Genomic DNA, 25,624 nt, shown 5'->3' with positions numbered 1-25,624 from the left:
ACTGCAGATGTTTTTGCATAATTGATAACCTTTCAGAGAATAAAGTCACATTTCTCAGCTCTAATGATCAGCGACTGATGCGAGTTCATTCAAATGCGGCTCTGATGCTGAGTGTGCACTGAAGCATCCTGGGAGCAGCTATTCCTGACCCAACTCCGGGTCAGCACACTGACAGAGGAACATGCCAGGCAGGCATGCGTCTGCCAGGAGTCGCAGCAATGGCTCCTCTGAGAACGTACATACAGTATGTACACAGTGTGAGCGACACGTCCTGTGAGGCCAGCACTTCAGAGCAAGGTTTGGATCCAAACTTCTTCAGAGTCCTTCACCCGCAGAGCTGTGAGACGGCAGAGCAGACGGCGGACTAAACGGCGAGAGACACTCTGAAGCTATTTTTGAGACGCAAGAAGAGGCAGCAATGAGTGTCTGTAAGCATCTCCTCCTCTTCCTCTCCCCCCCTCACTTCATCCAGCCTGTAACCATAGAGACCGCTGGTGGCTGAGCAGAGGTTTGTTGTTGGTGTCAAATGAGGTGGCTGGATGGAAGCATGCACACAAAAGCACAAAGCTCCATTTGGAGACCGCCCCCCCTGATTTTCCTGTGTGAAAGCTCTCTTTTTAAATTTGCACTGTACCTCGGGAACATATGACAGCATGTGAAAGCCAGTCACATTGATGCTCGTCAGCGAACGAAGATGTAATGGCTTTATAAAGACCAGAAAGGTTGGGGGCAGAAAGTTAACATTTTTGGTCTTATTAAAACACTGGTGCACAAACTGTGAGCTGTTATGTTAGCATACAAGCAGCGCCCTCCACATTCATTGGTGGCCCAGGCAGACATGGAAAACGCCACAAGCAGAACCCTGCTCTAAATGTTTACATGTTGTCTGGTAACAAAGAAAACCCTCAGCTTGGTGAGGGATGAGGATCTCCAGGAGAATGCAGATAAAATAAAATCATAAAGTTTCAACATCAGACCCAGAGATGAACAAGTCTTCCTCAGGTCATCTGAGCCACTTCTACCCAAAGAAACCCCCACATTTCCTGCCTTACAGGACCTTCTTGAGATTACCCAGACTTTGACAATAAAACTCCTGCTATAGTGTGTTTGGAGTTGTCCTGCTGACTTTGTAAATATGTCTGGTAAGAAATTTAGGTTTTAAATTTTCAAACCACAAATGTTCATCTGACAAATTGTGACTGAAGTAATTATTTTATGGGACTGATACAATATGAAGACTCATTTGTTCTTATAATTGAAGAACGGTGTTTTGATGAAACTTTTACAATATGAATTAATGTCCAGTTTTCTGTCAAATCAGGATCTGAATTAGAGTTGAACTTTTGAATGTTTTTAGAAATGTTAAAATAAGATGCTAAGTCACTTAACTGCTGGTTATTTGTGAGTTTTATTATTGAAACCTTTCTGTGAATCTCCATACCACCAATTTCATGATTTATTTCAAACTTATTTCTGCTAAATTAAAACATAATTTTGATGTTTGATCAGTTGAACCTTATAAAGAATCAAACCTCTGCTATTTTATGGGTTTAACCTTACTTACTCCCTCACATGTTTTTCTATGTTAGTTTTACTAAAACGTTTAGTAAGTCTCAGAAGTTTCCTATCATCATAACACAAGTATGATCTCAAAACAGCAGGCTGCACATCGAAGCACAGCGGCGATACATTCAGTCAACTTTATTTACTTGTCTTGCCTCCTTTGTGCAGCTTGGCTCTGTAGCCTTCCAGCAGAGCATTTCTCGATCAGTGACTCATTACAAGGGGGGGAAAAAAAAGAAGAGAAAAGCTTTCGACATGAACAGTCCCCATATGACACCGACATCCGCAATAAAACGAGCTCCAGGTTGCTGAAGTGCAGCTCTGCTGTTCTTGAGAATGCACAGAGCAGCAGGAGAAACGAGCAGAGGAGAGTGATTAAAAGTTAAAAACGGCCTGAACGTTCGCTTCGATTTCAAAATCTACAGGCCTGTGAATGTTAGATTGCATGAAAGCTCAGTTTCCCCATCTCGCTCTTTTTCTCTCCATGAGAAATACCTGCAGCATTAGCCGTCTGTATAACATTGTGCACACACTACTTTATAAGGAAGCCAAGTGGTTGGGCACATTGGAGGTGGTGCTTGGTGTGCTTTCAGAACACAGATGGATGAAAACAGGACTTAGGCAAAATGAGCAAAGGAAAAACAATAACTACTCTTTGGCAAATGCAAGTAGAGCACTTTTGGCTGAATAATACTGAAAAAAGGATGAATCATTTGAGGCATACAGTACAAAGAGTTGAGAAATTTCAGACTGACTAAAGATAAAAACTATCCAGCTTCCCTCAAAGGTTCCCCACCATATTTTAAGAACGCATTACTAAACTACCAACCTATTAGATCTATGCTTCCAGTGATCTCTGGACCCTTCATCTTTTTCTCTGCTGAGATTTCACATATTGGTGTAAAACTCGCGCCTACACCACAGCGCTGAAACTCTTATTCATCAATAAATATGCGCCACATCCTCTCCAAGTCATAAAAACACATGTTGCTGAAAGCAAACTGATGAGGCATGAACACAAGAGACACAGAAGTAAAGTGCTAAAAAGCCAGAGATGGGCACAAAATTAAATATTTTCATTTCTGTCAAAAGTCATGATGCAGTTTCTATCATGCACAGCCCAAACTGGCAGAACAACAGGATCAGCGTCACTTCTTGAAAACGTTGTGCTCCATCATCTTTTCATCTCCACAAATGTTTACTCTCCCACTTTCAGCTGCGGGAGGCTGAAGTTTTTTATATTTCGGCTGCTTGCCAGAGTAAAAAAAAAAAAGAAGAAAAATCTAAGGCTAACGGATGACGTGCAGATATCTGAGGTCCGAGTACAGAAGGTTAACCAGCAAGGCCAGGAGGCGGGGTCCATCTTTGACACAATGCCCTGGGTATCGGATGAACTGGATTGCCTTATTTAAAGCCTCCTGTAGCTCAGCATACTGCTTATTGCTGGACATGATCTCCAACATCCCCAACATCTGCATCCACAAAGGGGACAAAACAGGAAGTCCAAATTATGTTTAAGAAACTATTGCAGAGTGGCATAAAAAAGCAGTTATTGTGCATACCTGTTGTGCTTTTGGAGAAAGCTGTAAATCTGTGGTGGGTTGGAGTCTCAGCTCGGTCTCTGATGGCACCTGGATGGACAGGAACGCTGCCAGGCTGCGGACCACCACCCTGAATCTAAACAGAGATTAATCACTTATCGATGGTGTCAAATCAGGATTTCTGCATCTTTCTGGAAGCAAAATTCAAGGCTTTCTAAGACCTTTTAAAGACTACCACCTACAAGAATGGAGTAAAAAATGACTTAAATTGGGTTATTTAAGCTAATTAAAAATAAATTTATGCCAAAAACTCACATTTTGAGATTAATCTCAGAAATTTTTGAGAAAAAAAATTTGCATTTTTTTAGTTTGAAATGTCAAAACTTTTCAAGCAAATTTTTGACTTTTCAAACTCAGAAATCTTTTGGCAGAAATTAACTTTTTTTTCCTATCTACAATGACCCTGATGTGCCGTCATATTTAAGATTGAAGCTCACTCGATTATCAAAGCCAGTTAAATATGATTTGTGAATTTACTTTGGGTTAATCTGTATTATGTATCTATAGATTTAATCTGCTTAAAAAAATAACATACAAATTTAAGGTTTACCTAATTGTAATGGAAGATCTAGTATTCAATATTATTTAGTAACTCCTTTAAAAGCCTAAGATGACTAAATTATCTACTTTATAGAAACCTTTTTAACCAGCATAGACTCTAAGGGGATTTTATCCATTAATACAATAGATGGAAGCTCACTTATTAGAAACAGGAGATCTCTTCCCAAGGCCTATGGCTCCCAACAGCCCAGAGTTCTGCCTTTCCTCTCCCAGCTGAAGCAGCCTGGTCTGCAGCCGCACCAGCCCCATGATGACCCCTGACCCCTCGGTGTTTCCTGCCTGCGGCTGCAGCTGCTCCACTGACAGGTTCAGGGCTTTGTGCCACCAAAGGAACAGCTTAGCTTCATCGCCCGGACCGCTGGAGACAGACAAGAACCTCCACATGAATGTCTCTAAAGGCTCCAGGATGCAGAGAACTTCAAAACAATTAGGGTCAAACCTGGGGAAGACCTGCGTGGTCCATGTGCTGATGAGAGCAAGGATCCTCCTCTGATTGGCTGCTGTGTACTCGCTATTGAGGCGTTGCAAGATGAAGGCGTAGAGCGTCAGGAAGCTGCCTCCTGATTGGCTCTCGGAAAGGAAGTCGTCCATTGTGAGCTCAGGCACCTGCAGTGATGCCAGCACAGGGCCCCAGCCAACAGACTCTTCCTCAGCTTCAACAAACACGACAAACAGGAAGTTCAGAAATTAAGATGACTTGAAGGGAAACGAGGTTTAGTTGATGTGTTTTAACCACCAGCAAAAGGGATTTCAACACCAATATCCACATAATTCTGAACTGGAAGGTGGGTTATTTTTTAATGATTTCTTTCCAAATGAAAATCTGGAAATGTGGTATTTTTATTGTCTTTTTTGTAAATATTTACCAGCTTTCATAACTGAAATTTCAAGTTTTTGCCCATTCTTATAAAATAAAGTCAAGCTTATTCAGATTTAAAGAGTTTCTGTGAACGGGTGATGTTCAAGTCTTGGCGCAAATCCTCAGGTGGATTAAAGTCTGGACTTTGACTGGGCCCTTACGACACATGACTATGCTTTAAGCCAAACCATCCCAATATAGCTCTTCCTGCATATTTAGGGCTTTTCTCTGACTGGTATGAGAAGTTCTGTCCCAGTTTCACATGTTGCAGCTCTGAGCACTTTTTCTCCCATAATTATTCTGTATTTAGCCTTTCTTGTATGTTCGAAACAAACCCTTCAATTCAATGTGGGGACGATGTGTTCAGGACCACACATTGTGTGCAGTGGTGCAATGTTAGCATTTAGCATGTAGACATTTTGTTCTCATCTGACCTTCTCCAACAAGCTTTTTTCTATTTTCTCAATTTCACAATTAAGGCTCTGTTTGTGTCAAACAAAAAATAATCACACAAAAAAATCTTAAATTGAACTTTGTGCTTACAGTGTGCAAAAATGTGCAAAAGTTGAAGCAGAACTGAATAAGTTAACAATAAGTAAACCAGCTCTTGCTCACCATTGTTGAAGTATGCTGTGATGCAGGCCTCCATGATGCGCGTCATGTGTCGCACCGATGCCAGACACCGGGAGCAGGCTGTGAGTAAAGGCAGGATCGGACAGCCCCTCCCCTTCCTGTCCAGCCAGGTAATGACGTGAGCAGCCAGCGCCTCGCCTGTTGAGACCCCGACTCCGTTGAGCAAAGTCAGGGCGTCGCTGAAAAGGCCACAGAACGCCATGTGCCTCCGCTCCAAGTCCACGTCTGGAGAAGGAAGAACGAGAGAAAAGATTGACCCAAGACAGTGAGAAACATAGAGGTGATAGATGATGTCACTAAGAGACTGTTGAGGACAGGTGGACAGGACACCTGGTGGGTTGAACGTTACAACGCTTTCCAGAAGCGTCTCTAGCTGAGCCTCCAAGCTGCTGAGGTTGATCCCTCCTCCTTGCTCCAGGGTCACCAGTGACTTCACAGACCAGGAGACGTAGCCTCCGGCCTTCAGGGTTTCCTCCTGACAGAACAAACAGGAGGTCAGATTTTTTTCTGGTTTCAGCTGAAATTATTCACAGTGACAAAATATGTTTTCACAGAAACAGATTTATTGATGTCAATTTATTTTTTATTAAAGGGTAAAACAAGATACAGAACATAAAATATGTTCTACATTCACAATAAGTTAGTTGTTTTAAAATTGCATTTCTTGAAAGATTTTTTTTTTTTTTTTTTTTGCTGATTCTACCTCATATTAGCAGCATGCTACAAAACAAAGAATTGGAGCGTTGCATCAGCTGGTCTCCAAAAATAGTTCGGAACAAGGATTTTCTGTTGCAGCTATGAGATGCGTTTCTTTCATGTGTGTAAATCAGGGCTAAATTTACTGTGGGTGATGCAAGACTCCAGCTGAAACAAAAGATGTGCCAGTCTGGGGCAAGAGCCATGCAATAATAAAATATTAATGACTTTTTATACTTGTAGCACAAAAGCCTTTTCCTGGTTTTGTTGACCCCTTATACTTTTTCCCTCTTTGAGAATGGATAATATATCTATGAATATTCTAATTTCCTCAAAATATAACATAAAAATTATATTACTTTAATGTGTAAATCATGTCATGAATGACAGTGGTGATGCTTGTTAGCTTGTTCAAGATGAAATTAAAAAATCTGTCACAGCTGAATGCATTTCTGTTAGTGGTACTGAACTTTGGTGCAATTCACCCACCAACTTTTGCACAATTATCAAACTTCTATCAACACACTTCGTTTGTTTATTGAAGGATTAAGACCAAAATGAATCAGATTAACAGGGCTTTCTTGAACTGCACTGTGTAATCAGATTATTATCCCATTTCTTTGAAAAATTAATTTAAGAAGATTTTAATGTATTTAAACACAGAGAGGGAATCATTTTAAATGACTGCTTTAATATTTTCTATACTTTTCCAAGCTTGGAAAATGAAAAGAAAAAAAAATTCTGATATTGTTTATTAGGAAATAAAGAGCCTCATTTTGTCAGACCTGGTGTGGAGCTTCACTGGGATGCGGATGGAGCCCCGCAGCACCACGAAGTAACTTCAAGAGCAGCTGGGGGGCAGAATCACCACTGAGCAGCAGAGATGGAGGATAGTGGGTGCCTACATATCCCAGAATGCCCTGGTATGAAGACAGGTCCAGTTGGTACCAAGGCAGAGATGTGGACTGAACCAGCAGGCTGAGCAGAGGGGAGTCCTGGAAAGAAACATGAACTCAGTAAACAGTGACACCATCTTGATGTCTACAACATCTGGACTCACCTGTTTGCTGAGGAGCTGCTCCTCTTTGGCCAGAAACACCAACATGTATAACAGATAGACCAACATGGTGTGCGAATCATTCTGCGTAGCCACGGATGACAGAGCCGGATATGATGTAGAGCTGGGAGGCGCTTCTAAGTGGTCGCTTAAAACACTGACCCAGTTCACTTCACACATCAGTTCACCCATGAACAGGAAACAGCTCTTGGGACTTCCTCTCTCCACCTGAAGGCATAAAGTTCAATGACAGTCTGCTCTGTCAAAACACATCGAGAAACATGCAAGAAGTGGAGTTTTAGTGGAGTCTATTTACACAGAGACACTGACAAATTTGTTACAATAATTAGTAAAACGTCTGCAAAAACGGGGGAAGAAATCTGGTGCAAAGTTTAGTATTTTGAATAACTTTAAAGATAGAATAGGTGTTGAATATTAAGGCATATATATTATACTTTCTAAGAACCTTCACCTCAATAGACTTCTTTGTCTTGGTTTATTTTACGGGGAAGAGAAAATACTAATTGGATGAGAAGGAAGTGAAAGTAAATACAATGATGATTTGAGAAACCTCAGATAAGAAAGAACATAATCAATTTGAGTTATGTTTAAAATGGCAAATGTTAAACGTATGTAAAATAAATACTTCATATAACTATTGAAATTGACAGATAATGTGATTTATTTTCCAATTATTAAACTGCTACAGCTGTGTCTGGACTGTAGAAACCTGTGTATTTTACTAGATAATTGCAGAGTCGGTGCATTTTAGGATCTCCTGCTAATATTAGAAGCTGCCTCCAAGTGTCATATTAACAAGCAGGGGTCAGACTGTGTCTCACTTTGAATAAATGCTCCATTAGCTGCGTGTCAGGATGCAGGTGCCTCCAGGGCAGGCTGCGGAGGTGTGTGTGGTACAGGTACAACAGGTACTCAGGCGTGCGGGGGGAGGTGCAGCTCTCACAGTACTGCATCAAACACAGCCACAGAGCCCCTCTCTGTCCAGGCAGCAGGCGATCTACAAGCAAAAAAACCCAAAAACACATGGGGCCAGATTAGAGAGAAGAAAGATGTTTGGATTTATTCTCCCAGTAGAGAAAAACTCACCTCTGAATTTGTGATAAAGTGTGTCGGTGAGCTGGACGTACAAACTGACCAGACATCCTGCTGCGACTGCGTCCGTCTCCAGCCACGGATAGCACTTCCCATTACTGGAACACAATCATGTCTATCTTGGGATTTTCTCATGATAGCCTTTAAATCAAGGTTTCAGCTTTAATTTTGTACATTTTGGTCATTTGTGGTATTGTGTGTAGTTAATTTTGTTTGTCCAGGTTCTATTTCTTTATAGGTTCTTGAATCCGTTTAGGAGGAATCACTAAGTCTTGCTGCAAATTTTTGTTTGCAGCAAAAGAGGTTTCCTTCCTAGTATATTTTATTGTATTCTCAGAAACTTTAGAAATAAACACTTTTTTCTTTGAGACCCAAAGAGCGGCCTCAAATAAATAGAGGGAGGAGCGATATTTTAATATGTGATGACATATAAAATCTTAGAACCAGGAGATTTACTCACCTTAATGCTTTATATACAATATATTTCTAAAACAACAGATTCCTGACTAGATAAAACAGCAAAGAAACATAAATAGGGTTGTAAAATGTTGATGTTTTGCCACTTCTAGAGTATATTCTGGTTCACACAAAGCTCTGATCTTTGTACAGGCAGAGAAGATCAGATGCTGTAACACACTTACCCTCCATCAGTAGTGTCCAGAGGAAAGATCCACGGAGTAAACAAGTTCACCAGCTTACTGTGCAAATCCTGCAGAACTGCGGGAGGAATGACACATTTTCTGTCATGATGACAGCAAACAAAAGGATCTGTACAGAACTAAAAGGTCAATCAGTTCCAGCTTTCTCCTCTCTGACATGCAGTAGTTTGTATTTTTACCTTTCATTACTTTGCTGCTGCCTACTGGCTCTCTGGCGCAGCTGCCGACCTTTGTGTTGATAAGGCAACCAATCAGATGTTCCCAGAAGGTAACGATATCACTGATGTAGGGAACCCAAGTGGAGAACAGGCCAAAGCTGCGGAGGTCGGCCTTACTGAGGCGACTCCGCAGGAAGTAGTCACTCAGCCAGTTCACAGTCTCCTCCACCTGATGGGAATCAGATAAGAAATTCAAAAATTGTGGATTATTCCGAAAGCATTCAATCATCTACAAAATAGTTTTCAACAATAAAAAAGGTCAAAATAAAAAACAACAAACAGGGATTACCTGCTGAGGAGAGAGACTTATGGGGAATCGATGAGGGGAAGCTGTGGTGCCGACTGTGGAACTGAACGACGATTCAGGTTTGTTCTTAGAGCTGCGAGTTGGAGGCAAGCAGCCCAGAACTCGCAGGGTCACTTTCCAGCACTCTGGACTCAGCAGCTGGTCTGCAGAACCTGATGAGATCATAAAATGATTTAAATAAAAAAACGACACATCAAACATCAATATGCATCAATATGTCTGCGGGATAAAGGCTGCCGACATTCTATTCATCTTCGTGATTTTCTCCAAATTCTTGAAGATTAGAGTCTGACTCCTTGGAATGATTCAGCCTCCATCTTGTTTATTTATCAGTCTAATCTTCTGCTGGTAAAAATATGAGTAGGAGGCACAATTTCAGGGGGATAAATGCGGTTTTCTGCCTGGGCTGCAGGAAGAGTGATGGCTTGGAAAAATCAAACATTGCAAACAAGAAATGGATACAAGAAATAGTCTGACATAAACTGACATGTTCATGCATTTTCAGGCTTCCTTTTCTTCTAATGTACATACAGAGACATGCACTTTAAAAAGCCATTAAAAAAACTTTGCATTCTTTTCTTCCCACTCATTACAAATTAGTCAAAACTGTGTCTTTGTTTATATTAAATAAATTCCAATAAAATACATTAAAGTTTGCGGTTTCAAATCTAAAAATTAAAAGAAGTATTTATGCTTTTGGCAAAACCCTGGAAAACTTAACACATTACCTATTGGAAACATTAACTATGTCTTTATGTGAACAACTGCACTATGCTTTATACAAATTTAAAGATTTTGTTTACAGGGGGACAAATATGAAAACGTAGCTACATATAACTAAACTAAACCAAGCATTTATCAGTGTTTAATCTAAACTTACTGGTCATTAGCAGACGTAGGCAGTCGCTGTAATGGTCCGGAAAATGGTGGCGTAGAAGCAAGGTCCAGTGTTTGGCGAAGAGGTGAAAAGGCGTGAGGAGTTCTGACTCGGGGTCTCGGCCGCAGACGCACAGAGCTCCGTGGACCAGCTCCAGCAAACGGGTTCTCTCCGAAAACACGGGATGAGCCTCATTCAGCCACTGGGAGAGATCGAACTGCAGGAGAAAACAGACAAGCTGCAGGGTTATGTGTATATCTGTAGCGGATATGCCATGTTTTATTTTTCAAGCGAGAGCAAACCTTAGTGAGCAGCATGAAAATGATGTCACCAGTGTCGAGGTGAAGGGACGTCACCACGTCTTGGTAGAGGAAGACAAACTGATCCGGAGCTGCGTTTGGAGTGAAGAAAGGGGAGAGGAGGGGACAAAGCAGCCGCTGCTCCAGGATGGTCTTCAGGACACGGCCGCACTCTTTCGGATTGCCCTGGATGAAAACCTGGACAGCAGAGTCACAACTATAAATTCAAACTCATGAGAAATTCTAACTACTAAAAGAAAAAAAGTGAACAGGATAATTCTCAGTTCAGTCCTTGTAATCTCCAAATCACATGCTAAGAATCGACACTTTAACAAATAACCCACTTAGGTTAACAAACTCTCAGTGTAAGGATGATCTGTACTTGAATGAACTTGTTGGTTTCAGTGTATGTACGTGTGAGTGTCTAGTTCCTACCTGTCCGAGTATCTCCACACACGAGGAGAGATACTGGCGTGTCGGGGGGTGTCGCAGGGTATCCTCACACACAAAAGAGACCACCTGGTAAAAGGCGGACACACCGACTTGCTGCACCGCCGGCGATTTCTGAGCTTTATAAATATTCACCAGAGCTCTGAGTGAAGAAGTTAGAACAGGTGTTTTAAACTAATGAAGCTCTTCCTTCACATTTAACTGCCCTTAAAGTACTGTTGATATTGTGTGAAGTAGGAGGGTGTATTTCTACTGACGTGATGAAGTTCTCGGTGTGAACTGCAGCTTGGGCCAGGCTCTGAGGTGGAGGAGCCATAGCATCGGTCTGCAGCTTCTTGACGTCTCTACGCAGAGATGTTATCTGGTTGTGGACCGCCTCCTGTCTCTGGACACGCTCACACTGCACAGATACACACACTTCAGAGGGTCGTTTTAACTCTAACGTGACTTTTCTCACGCAGCGACGGGTCGTACCGTGACTGTGATGTTTGCGGCTCCCTGACACGGCTGGCCTCCCTTCCCTTTGCACTCCAGAGCCATGCTAACTTGCTCTGGTCGGTTCTTGAAGAGCAAAGGGAGGTTCTCCAAAAGCTCCTGCTCCATTGCCACCTGCTGTGCTTCACGTGCAACCGCAATCCTAAAAACGAATTGAAATATTATAAAAACAAAAATAAGTCTTTGGGGGAGTTTTTAAACAAATTGTAAGTCAGTGCAGCAATATGCTTGACTCTTTTTGACACGTACCTGGCCTGGTCCTGTAGAACGCCGAGGTCCTGCTGTAGAAGTCTGGCAGCAGCTTTCGAGTCTGTGAGGCAGGAGGGGGAAACCTCGGCCACAGGAGCCTGGAGCTGCTGGAGATCAGGAGCTGGAAGGGGAACCGGGTGCTTCTCCAGGTTGGACATGATGCGCTCTCGGGCTGAAGCCACAGATGAACAGAAATACTCTAAGAATGTTTTAGTACACGGTTAATCACATGTTCATAGATTACATTTGACAAATGGATGAATGGATGGATGGACAGATGGAAAAAGACAAATTGATGAATGTGACACTTGTTGGATGAACTGATTCAAGGATTATTTGGATTTATTTACAAACGAATCATACATGGATATTTCCAGCGCAAGTGTCTTAGTTTTGTTTTATTTCAAGTATACTAACTTACAAGTAATTTTCAGCAAATAATCTGAGCTTTTTTTAAGTCAATAATTCATTAGTATAGATGGAAAAGTACTAGTTCCACTGGCGGATTACTTCACTAGTAGCAAGAACTTTTTCATCTACGTAAAAAAAATGATTGACTTAAAACAACCTCCATTTTTTAGCTGAAAAGTTATTCTTATTTCAAGTTAACCAAGATATTTACACTAGAAAATAGACCAAAAATATTTTGTGTTTCGCCGTATGTTTTAAAATTCTAAGACATAAATATTTGTCCACCATACTGTTATTACTGCATGCCTACTGATGCAGATCGTTTATAATTCTGATGGGTTCAGATTGATACCGTTGCTCAGGCCGGTGTTGTCGACGAAGCCCGGGTTCTGGGTCTGCAGGAAGGTCGGCTCACTCTGCACCTTCTCCCACAGAGACAAAACCTCCTGCTCATCGTACTGCAGACGCTCCTGGTCCACGTACTCCAGCCACAGCTCCTAGAGAGAAAATAAATCCAGTTCAGCTGAAAAATAATGACCACCACAGGTTAATAAGAAAGTCACTGACCTGCTGCCGCTGCATGACCTGAGCCAGTCTGTGAGGCTCGTACTCTGGTGGCAGACAGGGAAGATAAACCTCCTGCTTTTGCAGAGTCTCGTCATCCAGCCACAGAGCGAAGACGCCAAACAGCCTGCAGGAAAACCATCAGAAGATTCACCAGAAAACAGCAGCTTTAAAACGACAGCAGCTAAACTCGCTGCCAGGAACTTACCGGACCAGTTCTGAGTGGAGCTGGGGAGAGGTGAGGTAGAGCGGCTGGGGATTCAGGGGGCTTTCGTCCTCCTGGCTCTCTGAGGAGGGGGTGTGGGGTAGGGGCACCCTGAGCGCCTGGCTGGCTGTGTGGTGGAAATCTGACACCTCTTGTATCCTCTGCCTCAGATCTTTGAGCAAAGCAGCCTGAGAAGAAGTCTGGAAGAACCTCCTACCGATGCATCCCCCGGCAGCCAGTCTGGTGGGAATCCAGAAGCATTTGTTTTTTCTAATTTTTTCCTTATTGCACATCTTTTTTAAATGAGAAAATTCATCTTACCCGTACTCTGGTCCAGGCTGTCTGAGATAGAGCTGCAGGAACTTCTGCCAGATGAGGGGAAGGAGGGGGTGGTCCGGTGGCGTGGCCAAGGCCTGGGAGGCCCAACGGTACAACTGAAGCCGCTGCAGAGACGGGGCTACAGGCAACTTCAGCTTCTGCTGCGCCTTCTGGCTCAGACACAGAAAAAGTCTGGTCACGTACCACAACTTTATAAAGCTAAATTACTAGCACAGTATTTATCTCCAATAAGTTAATATTTTGTTTCTGAGGAGACAAACTTTCTTTGAATCACTTAAGTAGTCTTGATCGAGAGATTTTCAAACTTTCTAAAACGTTTTCAAAGTTCAGTGTGTATTTCAAGTATCTACAGCCCAGTTCTACAGTGAGAATTACCTCAAAAGACAACAGAGACGTCATAAAACTTCTACAATGTCCTGTATCTTTGCATGTTGTTTGTCTGTATCCGCAAAAGCAGAGCTGGTCAAATATTGACTTTTGTTCATTATGGTCCCTGATGCCATTAACATTGATTGTGTTGTGGTTTGAATTGTTCTTTTTCCAGAATGAAGGGACTATTCCTCACAAAACTCCTGGTACTTTTATAAAAATGAATTGGGCCCACAAATGAATGCAGTCTAACTAATACTTGACTGAATGTCAATTAGCAAGTTGTTGAGGAACCAAAACTCTTTCTGTTAATCATTAGCATTATTCAGGCTAAATATTTTACTATACCCACCTTTTAAAAAATGGCATAGTTCATTTAAAATGTTTGGGATTTTCTGGTACGGACTAACATTTTAAACATATCTGAAACATTTTCAATACAGCTAATGTCTGCATTAACACAGAAAGTTAATTTATAGACCAGAACATTTCAGTGTGCATCTACCTTCAAGGCCTGATCTGGGGAGATGCTGGGCTCGGACAGCAGCTCATTCTCAATGCAACGTCTTAACTGACATTCTTCCTCAAACATGGCCTCCGTGTTCAGGACGAGCCAAGCAAACCAAACCTGTGGGGAACAGCAGCGCGGTCAGAACCGGGCCACTTGCAGCACCTGTGTGGATTGTAGCTTTGGGACTCCGTACCTCTCCGCTCAGGGACTGGCCCTCAATGAAGGATGGCGTGGCATTTCCAGCAATCCAGCCAACCAGAGAGGAGAGCAGACCCCGATCTCTGTGGTAACCTAAAGCATTCTACATAAACAGAGAATATTCAGAGATTGATGGTGCAGTTATTTAGGATCCCTCTCCACCTAAAGCATTTTACAGAGCTGCATTTATCCCCATCTGTTGGCCTCACAAGAATCCCTCAGTTATGTAAACACTGCAGATACCTTATGCTGCTGGTACAGGAGCTTCTGCACACATTCCTCCTGGTGGTGAATAAAGGCAGCACAGCAGATCTGATCCATGAGGAACAGAACCGTTTTGTCACGATACCACAGGTTCTGCTGGGTCAGGATTCCCACCCAAAACTCCAAAACGGCAGCGGCACCGACACGACCTGGCCGGGAGCTCTCCGTCACATGACTCTGACAGAAAAAACAAAAGTTTTCAGATTTTAACGATAAAAGATCTTTTTTTCTTCTGAAATATCCAACACCCTCATTACAGGTTTTCAAAAAAGGCTGTGGGGAAAATAAGACCATGACACCTAAAATCTTTTTCAATCTCAGCGTTCTGTCATTCAGTGCTGGTATATTGCTACCATCTATCCAGGAACAGTGCCAAAAATTCACTCAGTTTTTACTCAGTTCTCAGTTTGAAAAGAAAAAAAGGTTCAAATGTATCAATAAAACCTTAAATGTATGTACATTTCTGCTCATAACTGAAAATTTCACTTGAAATAGTTTGAATTTATCTTTTAGATCTCACTTTTTTATTTCCTAAAAACTTCGGATCTGTTGTGTTCTCATTATAAAGCCATAACGATGTACCTGAATGATGCTGTTCAGAAGACGGACGTTGTCCCCGTAGTTGGTTCCTGTTAGCAGCGGCGCCACCCGGTGGGTGACCTGCTGCGTCACACCTTGAGGACACACGCTGTCGTACTGCAAGAAAAGCTGGATGCAGCTGACAAAGCTGGCAGAAGACGACAGTTCCAAGAAAACATGTTAGTTTGGGGTAAGATGCAGCTGTACTCTCCACATGGTGCGTCACAGATCTTCCTGACTTACTGAGAGTTGTTCAGGAGGTAAAAGCTCAGAGGGTAGGTGGGGGGCAGGATGTTATCCAACAGATGCACAGCAGCTCTCAGGCAGCGGGACTGAATCAGATTTTTTAGCAGTTCAACTCCATCCGTGCAGAAGTTTTCCAAACTGGAACAATAAAATACACAAATGACATCTAATTCAACTCCTAAAAGTAAATCTTCTACGAGAGGGAACAAACCTGTGTCCCACTGTCGTCATAGCGAGGGACAAGTAGCAACCAATAGGGAGGCCAGCTTTCACCGCCCTGAGAACAGAGTGCATGCTGGGAGCATGCGTAAGCTCTGGAGGAGGGTTGGAAGCCAAGGCCGGTACCGTCCAGCCCCCTTTAGGGTTCTGGGCGTTACCATGGAGCTTCAGCCTCAACAACAGCTGCCACGCCCACTGACTGAAGGACGCTTCTGGAGACACACCCAGGCGAAGAACGCTGGCTACATAAGACACCTACAGGTGGACAAAAGGAGAGGTTTTTGAAAGTAAGAAATTAATTCAGTGCTTTTTTTTGGCCAAAAAACAAACAAAACAAAAACACATCAGAAGGTCACCTGTTTGATTCCCTCAGATATGAGGCCGCTGTATGGTTTGTCTGTGAGATATTTCTGATAGGCTTCTGCTACCAGCAGAGCCACCTCACTGTGGAGGACGGAAGCCAGCGCCAAAGAGCCATCCTGTAAAATAAATAAAGAAAAAACAACATTGTAGACATTTCTAAACTTCCAACAAGTTTAGAAACAACTCAGTGCACATGTGAGCACCTGCATGTAACCCCAGTTCAGACCCTCCAGGATGACACAAGCCAGTCTGTTCTCCACTGCAGACAGCGGGTTCTGGAGCAGCCAGGCTCCAATCACAGATATCTCCTCTCTCTGCGGCTTCCACAGACTCAGGGGAAGCTCTTTGCACAAGTACAAGGCCATCTGAAATGCACAAAACAGAACATAGTGTATGTAACATCTGAGAATGTATGATGTTTTTATACATTTAAAACAATGATTATTTAATGGACTGACCATTCCCACAGACTGGATGGTGTCTCTCAGTCTCTCCAGGAGAACAGAGATGATATAGGGATGGGCTGTTGCGATGGCAGCCAGCAGCTCCCTCCCCACCTTAGAGTAAGTTTCCCTGGTCGACAAACTAACATAAGACACCTGAGGAATGCCAAGAAAAGGTAAGTTACAGGACATTCTTATTGTTTGGTGTTAAATGAGAAGAGATAATCATTAACCAGTTATGCAATACAAATAGTCACAGGAATATGATCAATTGTTCTCTATGAAGGTACAAGGACAGATAAGATGCTCTGTTTATAAACATAGAGAGCAAATTTCATTTTAAGCTGTAATTATCACAGACGTTACGGCTGGAAAAAAGAAAATGTTAATATGTAACAAGTGCATAAATATCTGTTTGCCCCCCGTTCCATTCAGTTTTTACTGTGTCTTTTAAAAGTTTTTTATAAGATTTATATGTTCTATAATGTTGTAATTACAAACTTTAATGTATTTTATTTATATTTTATGGTAAACCAACACAAGTAGGTGGAAAGAGTAAACAGCTGCAAATCTACAAAGATAAAACAGGTCAAAAAGGAGAGTGTTAACAAGAGAAGCATCTGAAAAGCCCAAAATAACTTTGGAGGAGCTGCAGGGATCCACAGCTCAGGTGGGATACTTGGTTGTGCGCTGCATATTTCTTGCAAGAAGAAAGCCACCATCGAAGTTAAGTTACAGCATAACGTGGGAATATTAGAGACTTGCACTTTTAATTAAAGCAGAAATACAAAGTGCACTTGCACTACTTTTTGCTGGTCTATCATTTTCATAAAATACACAAATATGGTAGTAAATTAACAAATGGGGATAAGCTTAAAGACTATGAATACTTTTGAAAAGCACTGTACGTATTTACATCTGTACATGAAAAATCTAAATTTTTTTCCCTTCCAAATGGATTTTTAGTTGCTTAACTAACTTATTTTTTTATTTAATTATAAATTTCCTTCCCATACCTGATAAATCAGCAGAGTTATGGTTGTGATGAACATGGGGTCAAAGTGCTGAGTGGGCGTCGCCATGTGTGCCAGTGCAGTGAGAAGGGAAATGCCGTCAGAACTGTTCACTTCACACAACCACCCTTCAAATCTCTCCTGGTGCTTCAAGTCTGGAGAACACAAAAAACATTAACGCAGACTGAAACAGATAACATCCATTTTTTAAGTCCTACAGCCGAAAAAATGCAAAATGCATCAAAGTGTGGCTGTGCCAAAAGAATGAATCAGTACAAAGTGTCTGTTATTTAAAAGTTTTCGGGTGTGGAGCATAAAAATACCTCTGAGAGCCTGAATGCAGGATTGTGTGTCTCCAACAGTGCTGACAGTTTCTAGACCTGCTGTCTCTGCACACTGCATGACATAAAGGACCTTCCAAAGCATAGAGCTGGACAACGTCCCGTAGGGCATTTCAGACATAAACAACCAAATGCCCAACCTGAGGAAAGAGGAGAAAGACAAGAAATAAAAACTAAATAATTGTTTCCAAGATGGGACGGAAACCTAAGAATGCCTTTTCTTACCTTTTGTTTCTGAGAACATGCAAAACAGCTCTGAGGAAAAGGTGATCATATTCCAGCTGCAGTTTTTCCAGAGTCAAGGAGTGAACGTGAGAGCTGGACCCACCGGCATCGGTCACACTCACATACTGGGCCCAGTGGTCACTGACGTAGCATACTGTCATTCTGAGGGACACAAGGGATGCAAAACCTTTAAGTTATTGTTTTTTCTGACACCATCAAGCAGACAAGCGGAATTTGCTACTCCGGCACTGACCGGATGATGTGTCCTATTCGTTTGACCAGCTGCCTGTAGCGAGCTCTGTTGTAGGTCTGGAGGCCACGGGCGAGAATTTCAACAAGCGAGGAAGCAAAAGCAAAGACACGCATCATCTTCTGACTGGAGCAGGCCTGAGGCTCGTAGACACCTGGAGGCAGAACGTGGTGTCGCTTAATCAGTGCTCACAGTTCAGGTGAGAACATTAAATAGGCTCATTGTCAGAGCTGAAACCAGCAGTTTACATTCACTGAATGAAGAGACACATTGCCCTTTTTTCTCACTCTCTGAAATTAAATCAGACCAAGATTTTTCTTGTTTTAGATTATATGAAATTATCAGAGTTAATTAGATTTGTTAAATGCCAGAAAACGTTATGAGAACATTTTTTAGATATTTATTTGTAACTTTTTTTTATTGAGATGTTTACATACATTTGGTGAGTAACAAGGGTAATTGTCTTTTAAACTGCATGACAATCACCTGGGCTTTCCCTCATTGTTTAAAGGGACAGTAATCATTCTGGATGCATACTTCTGGCTTTAAAGACATCAATAGATAAATCTTTGACATATTCTTTCTCTCAGTATTGTGCCTTTTATCAAATAGAAATAATAATTCAGGTAATTCCAATTGAAAAAAACAAGGAAAGTTTAGTCTGATTTGCTTCACAAAATAAGAAAAAAAAAGTGTATGCATCTTTTTATCCAGTGTATGTAAACGTAGGGTTTTAACTGTATCTACCCACACATCTCTCATATCTGGATAAATGCCTTAAAATGTTGTACTTTGGCCAAAGGCATTTTCTAGCCAAATACAAGCTGCTTTACCACTCCTCCTCTTTTCAAAACAGTTTGAGCCAATTAAAAATGGATTGTTTTATTGGCAAAGACGGAACATCCTTCACATATGTTTGAGGTTGAGGCTTTGCTAAACCAGAAGCTTAACATTAGTTTAATTCATCCACATAAAATCAGTTAGAGGAGTGTTTGGATCATTTTCCTATTGAAAAACACAACTCTGAACTTCAGACATACAGCTGGTCGAGATATTTACGGCATCGTGTGCAGCTAAATTTCTTATTTTAAACCATTGAAGCAGAATGCAGTATAAAAATTTAATCCTGGACAGGGTTACAATTGGCAAGACATTTGTACCTATGATACATGGACGTGAAAATGTGATTATATATTTCTGTTTTAAAAACTCGAGACGGACAGGACTGTTGAATGTCCTACCCTGTTTGCTCATCCCCAGCATGTGTGAGTAGAGCTGCTGGAAGGGGAACTGGCTCAGCAGGGAGATCAGATCTTCCTCACAGAGCAGGAGCCAGCTGCTCTCTGGATCTTCATCCTAAACAGACAACATTTCTAATTTATTTTTGAAATGTCTGGAAGAGCTTCATTCAATACTTGTTTATTTTCCCATAGAAACAAGAAAGGTACAAGATACTTACTTTTCTTTAGCATGCTAATAGGTGTGTAAATATACAATAAAGCTCACATAACTAAACATCTTACAATGACATTTGCTCCCTAGCAGTGTTTAGTGCTGCAGAAATCATGGTTTAAATTAAAATGACAGATAGTTAACGAGTCTTTAAATGTGACTCAGTTTGTCAGAATAAATATTAAAACATTTGATTTCAAAGAAAACAAAAATCACAAACTACATTTCTAAATCCCTCTGATGCAACTATTCTTCAAGCATAACTGTATCACAACAGGTTAAAAATAGTCAAATTAAATCAGTGCAAATAACATCGTTCCCATATAATTATATTTTGCATATTAAGACAGCTTTTCTTTTTAGATATTTTTCAGGTACAAGGTAGATATTTTAAAAGTTTATATTTTCAGAGAAGATTAAATGTTACCTCTTCTCCACCTTCGTCAACGAGGGTCCAGTTGCCAGACTCGGGGCCTGAAGCTGCAGAGCTCTGACTCTCACAGGGCTTCATGTGACCCAGAAACTCTGAACGGTGCCTGCAAAACATACAGAGAACCAAACGGTAAGTGAGTAAAATATGTGTTTTCCTAAAAACCAGAAGACACACTCATCCCTGTCCACGCCCATAGGCTCGCATGTTAAAAAGCCTTAAAATCAGTTCACGTTTTATTTTACACAGAAAAAATTACATTATTATGTAGGGGTAAAAATTCCACTTTAATAAAAAACTGATTTTACCAAAATCATTGCCACACTTATTGGCACTTATAATTAATTCTTAAAAATACATTTATCTGAAGCTTTTTGTATGTTCAGAATTTCTTAGGTTGATTAAAAGTCTCTAGGAACTCCATAAATAAGTCATGACATAGAGATCCTTCTGTTTCAGCCAGTAATCTCTTTTTCATCCATATTTCCAGTCTTCATTACATGATTGAGTTTTTATCACTACCTCGTCCTCTATTATAATTCAATTCATTAATCTTTTTTACCATCTCCTTCTTTGTATGTTTATGTCAATTTATAACCTCTGTGAAGCACTTTGTATTCCACTAATCTGCTGAAATGTCACCAGCAAAAAAGTTTGACTAATTGAAGATTCGGTCTATGAGCTGTTCAGCATGGTGGAGGAGCTGTGATACTGTGGGCTGTGTTGTTTGCAAAGGACCTGGGAACCATGTTAGAGGACATGGTGTTATGAATTCTGACAATTTAAATAAAAATCTAGTAAATTGGCAACTGAAAGCTGAAAATGGGCTGTCAATAAGTGTTTCAGCAGGACAAGAACGCAAAACAAAATACCAAACCAAAACAAAAATGGTTCATTAGAAAAAATGAAACTATCTGACTTCCATGAACATTTGCATTTTAATCTGAATCCTATAGAAAATCTGTTTAGTGAATCTGGAGAGAAAAGAATATCTGAGAGATATTTCAGAGAAATCACAAAGGTCCCTTTGTGTCTGAACTAACCTCAAGAAATCAGGAGAATTGCGAGAAGATGATTGTGCAAAAATATAATTGTAAAGGTGTTAATAACTGTGACCACAATGATTTTGTTAAAAAAAAAAACAACATTATTTCTGAGCCTGAAAACCTTTTTATTTATAACAAAGGTTGAATTTGCCTGGAGTTTTAATGCTAGATTTTCCTATTAAATGTGGATGGCACAGAACATGTAGGTATATTTACCTGGCAGGTGACATTAAGATGGCTAATGCTTGCATAAAATGTTGCACTCCAGAGTTCCCCGAAACTTGAATCTGGTGCAAATAAAAATAATTCATCAACACAATTTATGAAAACTCCGGTAGGTTAAAAACTGAAATGCGTGTTTTTGACTTACTTGAAGGAATGGAGCTGCCCACTTTCCCACTCCAGCAGGACAGCAGAGAAGATGACACAGCAGGTAAAGGTGCTCCCCCGACCCTCCAATACGAAGCAGGACAACAACCTGGCAGACAGGTGATCAGACATAACCATGAAATATATCAAAAACAAATTAATTCAGCTTGAGAAAGTGGTGCAAAAAATATGATTACCAGCCTTTCCAGCCACTGATGGATGTCTGTCTGGAACTGTGTGTCATCAAGGACTCTCCGGGTGAAGCTAAACAGGACACTGATGGCCTCTTTCAGAGGTTGGAGGGAGCAAGGCTGGGTTTGGCTTCCAGAGCATTCTAAAATAAAATAAAAATAGGAAAACTACTTTGTCTCCTGTTCACATTAGATGAAGTTATGTCTGGAACCATCATGTTGGAATAACTCTGAGGCGAGAAAGCTTTTAAAAGCCTCACCTTTTAGAAGGCGATACAAATAGGATTCAATCTGCAGGCGTGACAGCAGAGCAGTGTAGGCATGCAGCACCACCTTCTGGTGGAGGAGCTCACTGCAGGCCTCAAAGAGTAGCCGCAGCTCCACCAGAACAGCCTGACTAAACTCTGCCTGCTGGAAACGATGGTATCCACAAACCTTAGCCTGGTCTGCACACACACCCTGTAGGAATCGATGCATACAATACATTAAAACAAAGACACAATATTGGCTTCCTTCACTGGCCCAAAGGCCTAACACTAATGAAACACCTGAAGTGTGAGCTGTTCATCTTTGAAGCTCCAGAGACGATTCTGTGTGCTCTTGCAGTCAGATGACTGAGTGTGCAGCTGCGTGTGCGACTGGTTCAGCTGTCGGCGGCAGCGCCAGTAGTTCTGCAGCAGTTCTGTCAGTTCATGGTTCTCCTGATGGGCCAGAGCACAGAACTGGGCGGCACAGACCTCAACACCTTCCAGCCAAGTCCGCAGCCCTTCGCCTGGCTCCCACACGCTCAGCTGCTCCAGTGAAAAGGCCTGTCAAAAAAAATGACACAAGGTAGCGACATGGAAAAAAAATGTCAAAACATGAAAAAATAAGAGAAAGAAAAAGAAACTGGACTATAAGCTATTCCTCTGACTTAACATATTGTGACCATTTAGGTGATGAGCAATTTATTGTAGCCATTACCTCAGAAACCTGCCTCCCTTGAATGACACGTTCTCTCATCTTTCCCAGATTACATCTAAAAGAATTATGCCTCTGTGCCACATTGTAGAATAGCCATTAGCTAGAGGTGCTACTAATTATTTAATCAGTTTTGTTTAAAACATGCCAAAAGTGAATCAAATGAATTGCTTGTCACCAGGCATCTGCTAAGGCAGAGTTAGAGTTACAGGAGAGTATCTAACTTACAGCAGTTGGAAGTCTCTGATATAAATGCACTGATAAAGGTGCTTCTGGTTGGTACAAGGTAAAATTGACAAAAGCATTTAAATTAAAATTTTATATTATGACCAAATATAGGTTGTTAAGCTGGAAGAAGTATGAATATCACCATGTGGTCTGTGAAATTACCTGCATCTCTGGGGCTGTTTTGGGTAATTCTGGGTACAGTTTGCTCCTGGAAAGCTCAGCTACAGCCTTCAGAGGCTGCAAACTCAGGGGAGAGGATTCCTGATCCGGCAGTGCCAACACTGCAGGTTCCCTCGCACAGTTTTTCACAGCTTTCTCGTAGATCTGCATCACAGAATCCTCTTCCAGTGCTGGAAGAGACGGGTACAGAGCAGGAGCACTTGAGATGCCAAACTGAGTTGTCACAAAAGGTTGATTCCACAACTCCACGTCTTTTTCAGACTTCTTGGTTTGTGGTGTAGTTTTGAGCTCAGGAACCTGAGCTTCTGTCCCTTCATCTTCTCTTTCTTTTTTGTTTGACTCGTTCTGTTGCTCTGTCATTTGTGGAGTCTCTGCTGACAGATTCAGACCTGACAGTAGAGTCTCAGTCGACTCTGATGTATTTTGAGTCTGTTCTGAGGAAGGCTCTTGTTTCTCAGATGGCTCTGCTGCTGTGTTGGCGGTCTGGACAGGATCCTTCTGATCCTCTTTGGTCTCAGCTGGACAGGGAGGCAAACTGAGAGGGATCTCGGAGAAGCCATCGCAGACAGCGAATGGAGCTGGGCAGTTTTTGTCCTCATCTGCTTGCTTCTGCTTCTTGCCCAACTGAGAACATATATAAAAAAAGTTTTTCCTTGTTAAAAATTCTTCTTGTCCAATAGCAGTGTGCATATTTGTCACATAATGCAAACTACTACTAATTTGACAGACAAGTTCAAGCTTGATCACATTGTCAACTTTGCATCAAAAGTGTCATTATTTATCAAATCACACTTAATAACAGTCATAAACATTCAAGAAGACTCCTTCATCTTCATGACAGTGTCATGTCAGTCTTATGCACACCCTGTCAAATAAAGTGTTGCCGTGTAGTTTTATCTATTAAGCATATTATTATTTGCATTTAAATTAAATTAACTGAAAGAATCAAACACCACAGAGGTATAAGGTGGAAACACAGGCGTCACTGTCTGCAGTTAAGTCAGGTTAATATAATTATTGACTGTGAGGAAGCTGAACAAGATAAAACCTCTGTTCTAAAATCCATACATTTAAGCTGGATTTACATTTACTATATAGAAAGCGCAATGGTTTCCTGGAAATATTTATATGGTGAGAAATGATAAAGATTGAACTACTTGACATTAAATATGTTGGGAGGAGTCAACCTATTTAAACCTTTCCTTAAATTCTTTAAATTCACCTCAAATCAACAGGTAAATTTCTGAACGTGGACACATTTGCGTACCAACAAAACAATGATCTCAAATACACATCCAACTTGGTGTTGGAGTGGACAGACAGGCTTCCTTTATGTTTATGTAAAGCCCTGATCTCAGCTATACATGAGAATTGTAAAATGTGCTTAAAAGTCCAGCCACTTCAAATGGTTTCTAAAAAAAAGAAAAGAAAAGAAAAATAACAAAGAAGTTATTAATAGCTAGAAATATCTTGTGATCTGTGTTAAACTTACTGGGGAATATTTAACCAAAACATAAATGTGTATGTTCCCTTATAAATGAAACTTAAGTGTTTTCCAAAACTACTTCTATTGTTTTGCAAAAATAACCATTCTTTTCCTGGATGTGGATAAACAACAATACTTATCTAACAATGACAGCTTAATCTAAACTGTATGACTAATGATAATTGATTCAAATATGTTTGTGAAATGATCAAGGCTATTCATTCAGTTTATTCTCAGATTATAGTTTGGCTTTTAACTTGACAAAAAAAAATAGCATTTTGCTGTGTTCATCGGATGACGGATGCAAACACGTGTCATTCGTTGTTAGTTTAAGGAACTGGCCCTCTTATGATCACAGAAAAGGCTTCAGAGATGACAGTGCTGGCTTTGGGGTAATCACTTGAGATCTTCCGCTGGTTTTCGGCTTGCTCTTCTTTGGTCTCACAGCCTCCATTTTTAGCGGCCTGCTCCCATCAGCTCAAACCGCAGACACACGCAGTCCTCTGGTCAGCGTCCCGGTGGAGACAGCGATCACCAGAGAACAACAGGTCATCATCTGTTTTCAGAAAAACAGCAAGAAGCAGGAGGAACAGCGAGTCAAGTCCCGTCTGTGCTGCCAACACACAAACAGTCCTTTAAAAATACATATAAGAAAGTGACATATATTGTCCATGTTGGAAAGATTCTTCAGTCAGACACCCACCTGAATGCCTTATAGGACAAACATTGTATCCACACAGTAGTTAGGAAAGCGAAACCAGTGTTTGTTGATGAAACTCCTCTTAGCTAAGCTAGGCTAATCCCCATATCCTCGTTCGTAAAAAATGATTTCTCCTCATTTATGTTTCTGCCGCTCCACTATGTGTCATTCCGCTTGTTTTCCACATTATTAAAACGCCATTTGTGCTCGTCAAATAAAGAGTCATGCGACGGCAAGCCCAGTCTCCTGGTCAGCTGTCATTTGTTTTGTTTTGTCTCTTCCAGGAACTACAAGATGGCAATCTGCAAACACGTGACGACTCCACCTCTCTACGGGAACCGAGAGCAGCCTAAAGTCACCAAACGCAAATGTTGTCCAAGGTGTAAACTGTAGACATTATATACG

The 25,624-nt window shown here is 41.2% G+C and overlaps 1 protein-coding gene across 1 annotated transcript; it reads right to left on the bottom strand.

Annotated features, from left to right (window-relative positions):
- Nucleotides 1-1,686: 1,686 nt before the first annotated feature.
- Nucleotides 1,687-25,497, bottom strand: epg5 (ectopic P-granules autophagy protein 5 homolog (C. elegans)). The gene is made up of 46 exons (XM_055048963.1): nt 25,223-25,497; nt 24,920-25,075; nt 23,016-23,657; nt 22,214-22,474; nt 21,926-22,124; nt 21,672-21,808; nt 21,476-21,583; nt 21,322-21,392; nt 20,057-20,165; nt 19,419-19,533; nt 18,181-18,331; nt 17,928-18,089; nt 17,685-17,842; nt 17,365-17,516; nt 16,364-16,504; nt 16,109-16,270; nt 15,899-16,021; nt 15,535-15,797; nt 15,321-15,461; nt 15,081-15,225; nt 14,478-14,675; nt 14,230-14,337; nt 14,031-14,153; nt 13,139-13,305; nt 12,821-13,057; nt 12,616-12,739; nt 12,401-12,545; nt 11,638-11,809; nt 11,368-11,530; nt 11,151-11,293; nt 10,879-11,035; nt 10,447-10,641; nt 10,148-10,361; nt 9,250-9,419; nt 8,922-9,129; nt 8,725-8,800; nt 8,078-8,181; nt 7,813-7,988; nt 6,974-7,198; nt 6,699-6,908; nt 5,548-5,692; nt 5,200-5,442; nt 4,165-4,378; nt 3,865-4,083; nt 3,126-3,240; nt 1,687-3,035 (listed from the first exon to the last, which is right to left on the bottom strand). The coding sequence occupies exons 2-46, from the start codon at nt 24,971-24,973 to the stop codon at nt 2,853-2,855; spliced, it is 7,728 nt and encodes a 2,575-aa protein (XP_054904938.1). The 5' UTR covers nt 24,974-25,075; nt 25,223-25,497; the 3' UTR covers nt 1,687-2,852.
- Between the last annotated feature and the right edge of the window lie 127 nt (nt 25,498-25,624).

The sequence above is a fragment of the Poeciliopsis prolifica genome, unplaced genomic scaffold, assembly GCF_027474105.1.
Source record: "Poeciliopsis prolifica strain line A6 unplaced genomic scaffold, Auburn_PproV2 SCAFFOLD028, whole genome shotgun sequence".
Lineage (NCBI taxonomy): Eukaryota > Metazoa > Chordata > Actinopteri > Cyprinodontiformes > Poeciliidae > Poeciliopsis > Poeciliopsis prolifica.
The sequence above is the reverse complement of the archived record's forward strand: the minus strand, read 5'-3'. Positions and strand labels throughout refer to the sequence as shown.

Bases quoted from the DNA above. Each gene is read 5' to 3' on its own strand.
- epg5 (XM_055048963.1), bottom strand. From the start codon at position 24,973: ATGGAGGCTGTGAGACCAAAGAAGAGCAAGCCGAAAACCAGCGGAAGA. The intron at 21,393-21,475 runs GTAAGTCAAAAA...TATTTGCACCAG, and splicing joins GGGCAGCTCCATTCCTTCAA to ATTCAAGTTTCGGGGAACTC. The intron at 9,130-9,249 runs GTAATCCCTGTT...GATTCCCATCAG, and splicing joins TAAGTCTCTCTCCTCAGCAG to GTGGAGGAGACTGTGAACTG.